We start from the raw sequence: 11,968 nt of genomic DNA, 5'->3' as shown, positions 1-11,968 counted from the left end.
ATCAAGCAACACAAGTCCCTAAAAATTTCAAAATTCCATTTATGTTATTGCCAGTATACAGGATTATTCATAAGATGACTGTAGGTTCAAAGCTACGGATCACGGAATATATCCAAGCTGAACCCGACTGAGAACAACAATGCGGTAATCAAATTCGCTGGAACTTTAATTTTCGTTAGGTGGACTTTAAATGGATTTTAGTATTATACTAGTGGTCACCCGGCGTCGCACCGCCAAGTAGAGTGTTGTTGAACACATCAAAAGACCTGATTATATAATTATTATTTTAAGCACTGATTTCCAGAAATATTATTTAGCCAAAAAGGGCAAATATTTAAAATGAAAGAATGACAAAAAGGAGAATATTTCACAGTAAGAAAACCAAAGAGAATTTTATATATTTTCAAAATGAGATGAAATATTTTGCATTATACTTTCTTATATAAAATATTGTAAAAAATGTAAAAATTTAAAGTAACTTTTGGAGTTTTTTGAAATAATGTACGTGCTAAAAATGTAAAAATCTTTCAAAAGAGGGAAACAATTTCATATTTTCCGACAGAATGCAAAAAAAAACAAAACTCATTTTTATATACTCTTAGGTTCCAAATAAACGGCCCCCCCGCTTGTCAATTTTTCGAAAATTTCCAACCCCCCCCTGGACCTTATTAGAACCCCCCGTTTATTAATTTCTAAGGATATTTTCAGCTGTCAAAGAGAAGACCCCTTATTTTGCTCTAAATAGCCTGACTTTAGCCTATTTTTACCTTATTTTTGGGTTTCAGAAGTACAATTTCCAACCCCCCCGGCCATTAGGCCCCCCCCCATTTATTAAAATCTAGAAAATTTCCAACCCCCCGTTTTTGGAACCCTAAGAGTACTGGGAAACATTTCATAATTCATAATCTGAAAGAATGTCGATAGGAAAAAATTCCCCTAACAGAAGCCATTTTATGATTTCCAAAAGCAGCTGCTACAAGAGCAAAAAATGTCACATACTTGGAAAACAATCAAAAATTTCCAAAAAATGTCAGAAAATAAAATAAATTGTCATGCCAGGAAATTACTTGAGTTTTCTTCATTTTTTAAATGCATGTGGAAGAAAATGTCAAGTTCACGACAAAAGTTTTCCACGTTTTGAATGCACGTGTAAGAAAATCTCCAAATTTATCACAAAAGTTTCCACGTTTTAAATGTACATACCGCCAACTGCTTTAACTTGGGACGATTGGTCGAAACATGGGACTGTTTGATATCTGGTCTGTATTTTCACTAACTTGTTAAATCTCTTTGACAACAAATTTGTTTTGGTAACTCCACCAAGTTTATCAATCATACTTCCTTTCATAACATGTCATGATAACTTTCACTGATAGCGCTGATTGGAGAAAGAGAACGCCCGCTGCCTAACCGCCTACCATGAGATTGGGTAACTTGCATCAGTGGAGGCTGAACATGCATAGCCCTCAAATGAATGACCTGGCTGGTCATTAAAATAAAAAGTTAAATCAAAACAAAAATGGTAGAATAGAGCTGCGGTCGGAGCTGCGCAGTTGTATTTTAATGACCAGACAGGTTATTCATTTGAGGGCTATGCATGCTAGCCTCCACTGATGCATATTACCCAATCTCACGGTATCGCCCGATGGGATTAACAAATAACGCGTCAAACGCTGCATCGTTTTGCCATTTTTTAATACGCCGTTCATCAACTCAAATCAAATGACTTTGGAGGTTCGGTGAAATGGTGGCCAAATTGACGGTAAGAAAATCTCCAAATTCACGACAAAAGTTTCCACGGTTGCAAAAGATCTCTAAATTCACAGCTAAGTTTTCCACGTTTTAAAATGCACGCGGGGAAGAAAATCTCCAAGTTCAAGAAAAATTTTAATTGTACAATGTGAGATGATTTCAAATTATTTACATCCATATTCAATGCAATAAACCTTTTAAGAAGTATAACATAACATTCTTCATATTGGGGCCGTGGTGTTCCGGATCCGGTTATCAGCTTTAAAATTATAAATTTATACCCGCAAGGAGTTTTCACTAAACTGTCACTAACCCCAGCAGTTAATTCATTGTTGTAGATAAAAAAACCAAGGGAAATTCAATCATTAACCAGTCAATTTTGCTCCATGTTTAAATTTTTAGCTAAAATCAGTTCATCAACCATTCCCATGCCATTGTTGCATTGTCGGCATTGCATTCGTTGGGTGCAAACTTTTTTCATATTGCAAGTATGTAATTTTTCAGGTATAACATGGTCAGATTTATTCATAGTCACTTGCCTTCGTACGATTTATATAAATATACAAACAAAATTGAAGTTAGTTTGTTGTGAAAGTTGATAAAATGTCCTGTTTTTCCAAGACCAAGAGATTGTATCATCTCTCATTCCAGCTCATTCCAGCCAAACCAACAGAATGTAAACGAAACATCAAATCCAGAAAGGAATATTAAGAAAAGTTCCCTATCGACCATTCCTTGTGACAATCGTACAAAAATCAATTCAACTCATCAAAGCATATAAACCAAAGCAAAGAAAAGTAGCGAAAGAGCAAAAGTTGTTGTCTAATTTTCTGCCATCTTTGTTTTGACAGTTAGAAACAAATCAGTATGGTCCGATCAACAATACGCTTCTGAAACGGCCGACGTTGCCCGATCGACAAGGAGAATAGAGCACCGTACGGATATTTAGCACACACGTTTCTCGAAGAAATGACGTCTTCCGCCTCGAAAAAAGAACATCCTACTGTTTTTACCGCCGGAGCTTGATTTAAAAAGAGACTCATGTACAAACTCACGAAATTGACCAAAACCGAGCGTTAGACTTGGAGGAGAAGAAGAAGAAGAAGAAGGAGAAGAAAAATTACCGTTTTAACAAATATTTCCTATATAGATAGGAAATATTTAAAAATGGAACCCCCTGCCCTAAAGACATGAAGTTTTTTGACACCTCCTCCCCTAGAATCCATCACCCCCTAATAAATAATTTCTGACCACTCCCTTAACGGTAGGGAAACCAATTCTCGTTTATAGCTTGAGTAGTTTATATAAGTGTAATAAAGATAGCCCAAAGTTTTTTCACTGATGAACGTGAAATGATCAAATACAACAATTGTACCTTGTTTTCAGAGTCTGTAAGGCAAGAGTTTCAAGCTATATCTTTTGTCTATAATCTTTTGTGAATGAGTCACCAGCAGCACTTCTTCCCACAGTGGGGATTAAAATTTCTATTGAAATCCCAGATAGGAAAATTCTAGTGGGGATGGTTTTAGAGTGCAATTTTTTCCGATTCTTTCCATCGAATTTTGAATGGGAATGAAAACAATGTCAATTGTCCAGTGGGACTGAAATTTCAGGGTATTGAGGTGGCACCACAGGGGTGTTTTCATTTTCCACCTTTGATCTTTCAGTTCATTTGTGAGTTCTTTGAAGTTTCGTACTCTCTGTGCTTAATTGTAGGGGAAAATCGCCCCAACAGCATTTTATAACGACCCCCCAATTTATGAAATTTTCCTGATAAAGTGCGGAAACTGGCCACAACTTCTTAGGTTTTTTTGGAAAATCACCCCAATATCACTTATCTTCCTTCTTATTCACCCCCTACAATTAAGCAACGGAGAGTATGTTGTAGAAAAGAATTTCTTCGAACTTTATGATGACGCAACCTTCTTTACGAGACTCGTAAGCTAGACCTGGAGCATATCAGTCCAAATTTTTACTCACTTTCCAATTCTTTCGACTTTTTTGGGAAACAATGTAATTTTTCTGGAATTTTTGAAAAAGAGTAAAAGATAATTTTCTAATCAAATTTACCCTTAGATGTGTAATAAACAGGATGTCTAAGTTCATCAAAGATTTGATTGCATTTGCATCAAAGTGCAACAAATTTTCAAAATAAATCAATGGGGCGGATGTAAAAAAAAAACGAAAAATTATTGCTTTCAGGGTGCTTCAATTCTTGTTTTGTTTACAATTTTTCATCCAATATTTCCATTCTAACAAACGATTTACCGTTGAAAAGATAATTCAGAGTATCATAATTTTTAAAAATTAAGAGAATTAGTGTTTTTAAGGCACAGGAGGATAGTCGAATAAGAAAGGACGGACAAAAAGCATTTTTCGTTCTGCATTTTTACCAACATAAAAATTCTTTTTTACCAACATAAATTCTTTTATACAAAATATACATCTAGAAATTTATAATATTTAGAAAAATAGCATCGAGTTCAAACTCGAATATCTCAAAAACCAGTTTGTTCTTAGTTATTATTTTCGTCGCATTTTCTTCCACTTTTCAGTTTTGACAGTTTCCACCTCCAAACTGGCCATTTCCGTCACACGCTGTAAAAATGCTGAGTCTGCACTATACATGGGGTCTGGGTAATTGTTCACTACAAATGAAAATCATTTAAACATCCTCAACTAATCAAACATAAGATGGGTGGTTATTTTCAGAAATCAACTTCTCAGGGGAGGTGAGACCGGGGAGGGGGGCACTCAAGATAAACAACCGACCGTACTTACGGTCCTTAAGGGTTCCTTTTCCAAGCTTCCCAAAGAGTAATGTGAGTGTCGAAATGAGCAAAGATGAGAAAAATGCACTCTAAGGGTGTAAAATTTGTAAAATCCAACCATATTTTGCAGTGGTCGAAATAAGGTTTTTCTTCTGATCGGTTATTTAATATACACTTCGAAAATTTGTCTTTTTTGCTGGCTTTTAAACACTTGTTTTAACCCTTAGCCTTATTTTCATGTCAATTAGTTCATATAAATCTCTCAACTTAACAGAAAACAGAAAACAAACTGACATCAGTAATAAAATGCTAAATTAAGTCCAGATAAAAAGAAGTAATTAAAGAAGAAAGTTTTATAGGGTTTAAAGTATCGAAGAAATGAAAGTCTATTCACGATAAATGTGCACTAAATTTTACTATGCTTGTTTATTTCTCAGCCAATGCTTCAACTTTTAAAACGTTTGGTAATAAGCTCCTTCCTACCTTCCCAACGATACCAAACTTTTTAAGACTGAAGCATTGGAAAGTTAGCAAGGAATAGTGCTCGAAGTAACGAAGAAATTAGAGGAGAAAGTCACGAAGGAATAGAATTCGAAGTAACGAAGAAATTAGAGGAGAAAGTCAATAGAACACCCCCTTCTCACAGACCCACTGGGAACCCTTCCCACTGGAAAAATTGGCCTAAATATCGTCCCCGGTGGAAAATTATCTTCCAATTTCTCTCCCCAATGAAAAAAATCAAATAAACCAATCCTCACTGCAAAATATTATGCTATTTTTCCCATCCCTACTGAATTCTTTGACTTGAAAACAAAAGAATTGAAATCCCCAGCCATAAAAACTATGGAAATATCAATCCCCATCGAATTTGGTCCGTTATTTTTATCCCCACTGGTTGAAAAATCCTACCGGGTCTGTGAGAAGGAGGTGTAATAGAGTTTGAAGTAACCAAGAAATAAGAGAAGAAAGTTACAACTAAGGAACTAGTCATAAAGTAGATATTCCATGAATAACTGATCATCAAGATTAGTTTAGCTCACACAAATATTGGTCGGTTATTTTCACATTTTCCGAAAATTTTCGGGTCGGTGATTTTTTTTCTTGTTGGTTTCAACCGATAACCCACCGCTATTTCGATCACTGAAAATTTTTGCCTAAAAATGCTCCAAAGGTTTCAAAAAAATACGCTGGAATGCTCGATTTTTTGTTCAAATTTACTCAAATTTACATAAATTATCTCTGCACTGTAAGGGTTCTATTTCAAAGGCCTAATTTTGAGTCGAGTGCCCCCCCCTCCCACCGGGGAGGTGAGACGATTGCAGTTCAGGGTGCCAAGTACTTATTCCGAGTGTTGAGTGAATAACTGAACCCCAAACTACAGATAAAGCTTTTGAGAAGGATAAAAAATACCTCGTGCAGTATTTGATGGTTTGGTTTTCCACCTTTAAAGAGAGCAGAGAAATTACAGTGTTAGACCTTTATTCTTACAAAAACTGGAAATTTGGAATAGTCTTATCGGCGAAATGTTTTTGAACAAAACTCAAAAAATGTCGGATAACTACTTTAAAATGTTAACTGACATCAAAGAAGCGCTAATAATACGTATTTCAACAACCATATGTATAATTTGACAGTAAAAAAGACACAAAATTACTGTCCCCTGATAATGTCATCCGCGAAATTAAGTTGCCGCGAAAATTCATCCTATTAAAGTAGATCAAAGTGTTAGGTGTGAAAGTATGAAACTATGAATTAAATCTAACTCAATTTAGGTACCTGAAGCTGTGATGAGTTTTTGGGGTTGTTTGCTTATTGCCATGGTAAGACGAAGAAGCGGTCGCTGTTGTTGTTTTCAAACTTTTCGTCGCCGGTAGAAAAGGTCTGGAAGTGAAGACATCAGAACGATACCCTGTCACAAGCAGTTGTCGAGGATCGCATTTCAAGAGCTGTGACGTCATCATGCAAGATGGTGGTTTGTCGGAGATGTGTTTCGGGAGAGGTGTAGTGGTGGTTGATGGGACCAAGATCGATTTCGTGCTGAAAAGAAGGAAAGTATGTAAGAGCTTTAAAACACCTGTCTTCAATAAATCTATTTTTAATCATTAGGGATAAAATGGATGATCCCAAAATTCTAATTTTCAGCTTTAAATTGGATATCAGGATTTTTGCCGGCATTGAAAGGTTTTAATACTTTGGTTTCATTTTTCCTGACAACACCCTTAATTAGCCCAGTCATTACAAAATCATTCATCGCGACGCCAAACTTAAATTTTTCTTAATTCGTCCAAATTGTACAAAAATTGGCGAATTGGCCAAAACTTCTTCCCGCCCGAAGAAAGAGGACGGTTTAAAATTTGTGTGAAAAAAAACCTTAGATGAGAAGCGAGATTTTGGATTCCATTTTGTGTTGAGTGAGTTGTGGATGATCGTTCAAAGCTGCTCCTTCCTGTGTCTAGAAGAAAAGAATGTTTCTGTAAGTTCACAGGAAAGATTTTGTACAAGGATGTTGGTTGTTAACTACACCTGAAAGATTGTTAAACCTCGTACCTAGTCCCCAAGGATTCGCTTTTTTATGAATTTGATAACCATTTTTGCGATTCTGTACCATGACCATTATCAAAATGATCTTTTTAAAAATTTATATATGTTGGCATGGCTTATTGATTGATAATCATGATGCTTTAAAATTGAAAAATACAATTAAAATAAGGTCATATATAGGACCTTTGAAGGGCGAGATATGGATGTTGGAAAGGTCATTGTATTGCACGCGCGTTGTAATACCAGAAGAGGAGAGTTTGCCGAAACCCCTGGCAACGCGAGGATTGACAGGTGTAGTGAGGTGATCACGCAATGGAACACTCCCACACGCTCGACAGCTCATCTCATTCAGCGACCAAATACTAACACTAGACTTCATCTCTCCCAAAAAGAACTTTATATTTCTCAGGTCCAACAAACACTTAATGAAAGCAATTTTTTCCAACTTTCTCGAATTACAAACACAGAATTCATACTGATCGTTTATTAAAACAATTTCATTTTGAAATCAAAAGTTTGAAAAAGTGTTCAATATTTGATGAACTTTCATCACAATCTCTCGAAAATCTCTTATTTAGACATATATATATAAAATTTACTGTATCCCTATTCCTAGGTTAAACAGAGATGGAAAAATGTGCAAGGAGAGGAAACCTGGGATAAGTCCCTATTTTCTCAGTCACACATCTCTCCATCAAATTCTAATTCTTGCCCTTAAGGGCAAGAGTGCAAAATTCATCAATAGAAATATCTAAGTTATCTAAGACCTGGTCGAGTAGAGTTCTCACAGGCCTTCCTCTCTTTGTATATTTATCATCGTTAAAAGCCAGCTGCTTGATTGAACGTTCCGCGTTCATTCGAATAACATGTGACATATAGTTCTTTTGTTGATCTCTTATAAAAAATTCTAAGTCACGTGTCTGACAAATTTCGTGCAGATGTTGATTAGATATAATCAAACGATAATCGTTTTCAGTCGGATTTACAAACTTTCGACCATTACGTATCATTCGTCGAAGAAAAGAACGATAACTAACATTCAATCTTTCAAATTGATTTTTTGTTAGATTCCAGTTTTGACACGCGTACGTAAGCCGACTTCTCACAAAACTATTGAGGAAGTTGATTCGGGTGCGAAGGTTGATTCGTTGATTTTGAAGGAGATTAGACATTTCGTTGAATTTAGCAGATGCCATTTGAATGCGATTATTGACTTCTGCATTTCCGGTATTAGGCTCGTCATGACTAATTATCGATCCAAGGTATGTGAATTTGGTGACGTTTTTGATTGGTGTCTCGTCGAGTGAAATGATTGTGTTGTGATAGTGTTGTTCAAGAATTTGGTGATTCAGAACCATAGTTTCTGTTTTGAGTTTGTTAACTAATAGCCCAAAACTTTCGAAAACTTGGTTTAGAAGTTCAGAACCAGATAAAAGACTTTCTTTGTCAGTAAAGAAAAGTACTAAATCATCCGCATACCCAATCCATGAGAGTTCCGCTTGTCCAGACGTTTGGATGTTTTTATTTCGTATTTGGTACCGCTGTGTTCGGGTGAGACTTTTCAAGTTGATGCGATATTTGTGCTTGAAAAAGTTGATATCATTTGATTTTTCTTTGAAGAGTCTCATGACAAAGTCAATATAGAGATTGAACAAGAAGGGACTTTCTGGTCCTCCTTGTCGAACACCAGATGAGGTTTGAAACGTTTTATTTGCATCTTCGTAAGTTAGACTTGTATTTTGATAAAGTTTTTCAAGAATGTCGAATAGTGGGGGTGATTGACGGTTATCGAATCGCAAACGAATCGATTCGAAAAGCCAGTCTCGAGGGATGTGGTCGAATGCTGCCGTCAGGTCGACGAAAAGGAGAAAAAGGGGCTGTCTTTTTCGATCAGTAATCTGTTGGATCCGTTTAATTGTGTATATTCCTTCAGTTGTTCCCCTATCTTTCCGAAAACCATTCTGTTCGTCGCTTAGTTGTAGCTCGTACCAAGGACGAAGTCGATCGAGAATTAAATTGATCAAGAGTTTACAAACGGTTGAGCCAATACTTATCCCACGATACTTTTTGGGGTCTTTTTTGGATCCTTTCTTTTTCCATATGGCTTGCAGACGGGAATTCCCCCATGCAGTCGGGACGTCAAAATTTTCCCAGAGATTTGAAGACATTCTGTGTATCACTTGAAGCATAACTGGATGATCGAGCCGTTTGATTAGAGTAGGGTCAATATCGTTGAAAGCTCTATCGACTTTAAGTTTCGTAATTTGTTGACTTATCTCGTCAGTATCAGGGGGTTCACTTTTGATGTTTGTTGTAGCTGAAATTTGTCGAAGTTGTGTAACATAGTGGGGAAGATCATCATTCGATAGTTCGATTGGCCTGTTTTGTCGTTGGGTAGGGTTGAAGTGAGATTTGAAGTGATTGAGAAGACTTTGGGTTGGACAAGAAGCTTGAATATTTGAAAGAGTGCTACTTTGCTCTTTTGCCCGTTTGAAAAGTTTTTGTAGGTTGCGATTAATTGCTAGCTGGTTCAATTTTTCAGCTTCTGTTTTCAGATACTCATTCTTAAGAAAACGTGCTCGTAATCTGATCTTTTTACGAAGTTTTTGAATATCTGCGGAGTCAATGTTTTTTGTCATCAATTTGTCTTTTTGTTGGTATAGATTATCTAATTTTTCATCGTTGTGCCATGGGTGAATTATACGGTTTTTGGTCAGTTTCGGAATATTTGTTTCAGCAGCAGAATTTATTGAGTGGATAAAATGTCGATTTATAGTGTCATTATTTTCATTCTCAAGATTTCTAGTGTTAATGTTGTCGATTGCAGTTTGTATAAACTGATTTCTGATATTTTCGTTATCTAACATTTTCAAATCGAGTTTTTCGTTTTTTCTCTTTTTGTTCCTTTTTCTGTAGCGTGCAGCTTTGGTGCATGGCGTATTCAAGGTCGCGATAACTAAACGGTGATCACTGTCAAAATCATAGCTTCGGTGCACTCTGCAGTTACTAACGTATTGTCGAATCCAGCTGCAAGTGAGAATAAAGTCATATACCTTTTGTGTTTTCCCATCGGGGGAATACCAGGTAACTCTGCGGCACTTTTTGTGAGTGAACCATGTGTTTAGGACGGATAGACGACAATTGTCGAAGAAGTTATGGAAGCGCTCCCCATTGTCATTGAATTCAAGGTTTTCTACTATTGAGTTTTCACGTAGTGATGTGTTTGACCAACTGGCCGATGTTGTTGCATTGAAGTCCCCGAGACATATAACTTTACGATTAGTTTCGGTATTAGTGACAAGAGTTCTTATTTTGCTGTAGAATTTATCTTTTGAGGATTTCGAGTCTTCCTCTGTTGGAGCGTAACAACAAATAATTTTCAAATGACATCCGTAGAGGGTGATTTCTGCAACAATAATCCTTGAGTTAACATAAATAATATCGCTTACTTCAATGTTTGGGTTGACTTTCACGACTATTCCAACACCATGGATTCGTTTTTGAGTGTATCCACTCCAGTATACTTCATATTTATTTGTAAAGTCATTTGTTTTGATAGGGATAGAAGCTGATCCTTGAGATAAACGTCTGACTTCCTGTAGGGCACAGATGCTGATATCTGCTTTATCGATTTCGCGAATAATTCGTTCAAGCTTTTGGTCTTCTCGTCCTGTACGTACGTTGATGGTTCCAAGTTTCCATTGATAGGTGTTTTGCATCGATTAGAATGTTCGACCAGGGTATATAAGGATGTCTCACCCAGAGACAATAATTCATCACATCACATTTTTGTTTGTTTTTAATAGTTGTTTGTTGACTTTTTTGTATCTAAAGAACAATGGTGACCGTGCCCGCAGGGGCATACAAGACCACCTTAGACTCAAATTTAGAGTAATTGGTGTTTCTTTTTAATTGGTGTTTCTTTTTAATTGATCCATGCTTATGGCGACAGATTATGACAAAAGTATTCACACCCCCATTGAACCTCACAATATTGTGTCAAATGAAAAAAAGCTTTTTCTTGAAATCAGATCCATGCTTATGGCGTCTTCTTTCATAACTCGTCACACCGCAGCATAATACAGTTTGGAATGAATCTTATTTTCATCGCAAATAAACGAAAAAAACACAAATGATGTATCAACAAGGCTAAATATTTCTAGCGGGTTTTTCTTTCCCGAAATAAATTCAGTCGAAAATTCTTGTCACATGGAACGATCTATGTGCATAAAAGAGAGAAGAGAGAAAAAAGAGGTTACCTTTGTGAGCAGTGAAAGCGTCAGATTGTTTGCTGCTTGTTTCTGAGAAATAAAGGTTCCTTTGCTTCTGCGCACCTCCTTTATCAACAAAATCAACATTCACTGGTTTGAACATGCATCAAAAAGAAGGTTGTCCGAATCAATGTGTTTATTAGATTCTACTGTTGAAATGAAATGGAAATTGATATTATCTTCTCAGACCCGCCAGGGTGAGGACGCAACTGCTTCTTGTCAAAAAAAAAAAACTCTGTGCCATCCACTGAAATAAAAGTATTGTTTCCTACTGGTTTTGCCACTGTTTGCAAAGAAGGAAGAGAAATTTTCAAACAGAAAAATTATCGAAAAAATTTAATTGACTTGGGTCTCAAACTCATTAGAAAAAAAGATACAAATATATCATAAATGCATAACGACGGCTCTGTCTTGGATCAAGGATCAAGGACTTTTAAAGTAGAACTCTTCTTAATTCTTAATATGCTTACTGAGGAAAAAACTTGAGATATTTTATTCACCTTGGTATACTTGGTATACTTATAAAATCTTGTGAAATATATATTTACAAATAAATATTCAAATTCTTGAAATAAAATTTTATACATCGTATTAAATAGTTCATAAAACTTCAACGCAAAAGTAGAAATATAT

The 11,968-nt window shown here is 36.0% G+C and overlaps 1 protein-coding gene across 2 annotated transcripts; it reads right to left on the bottom strand.

The window, feature by feature from the left end:
• Positions 1 to 4,124: 4,124 nt before the first annotated feature.
• LOC136811325 (uncharacterized) lies at positions 4,125 to 11,615 on the bottom strand. 2 transcript variants are annotated; one of them, XM_067067940.1, is made up of 5 exons: positions 11,324 to 11,615; positions 6,894 to 6,975; positions 6,300 to 6,560; positions 5,934 to 5,965; positions 4,125 to 4,400 (listed from the first exon to the last, which is right to left on the bottom strand). In XM_067067940.1, exons 1-5 carry the CDS (start codon positions 11,436 to 11,438, stop codon positions 4,276 to 4,278), a joined length of 615 nt encoding a protein of 204 aa, XP_066924041.1. In that variant the 5' UTR covers positions 11,439 to 11,615; the 3' UTR covers positions 4,125 to 4,275. The 2 variants fall into 2 exon arrangements, with proteins under 2 accessions (XP_066924041.1, XP_066924042.1); XM_067067941.1 differs by lacking the exon at positions 11,324 to 11,615 and adding an exon at positions 7,248 to 7,506.
• Between the last annotated feature and the right edge of the window lie 353 nt (positions 11,616 to 11,968).

Source organism: Clytia hemisphaerica, unplaced genomic scaffold, assembly GCF_902728285.1.
Source record: "Clytia hemisphaerica strain Z4C2 unplaced genomic scaffold, Clytia hemisphaerica genome assembly, whole genome shotgun sequence".
Classification (NCBI taxonomy): Eukaryota; Metazoa; Cnidaria; class Hydrozoa; order Leptothecata; family Clytiidae; genus Clytia; species Clytia hemisphaerica.
This window is presented reverse-complemented; position numbering and strand designations above follow the sequence as displayed.

Coding starts and splice junctions, on each gene's coding strand:
- LOC136811325 (XM_067067941.1), bottom strand. CDS start 7,443: ATGAAGTCTAGTGTTAGTATTTGGTCGCTGAATGAGATGAGCTGTCGA. Junction 6,561..6,893: donor AATCTCGCTTCTCATCTAAG/GTTTTTTTTCAC, acceptor CCTTCTTTTCAG/CACGAAATCGATCTTGGTCC. Junction 5,966..6,299: donor AAAACTCATCACAGCTTCAG/GTACCTAAATTG, acceptor CTCTCTTTAAAG/GTGGAAAACCAAACCATCAA.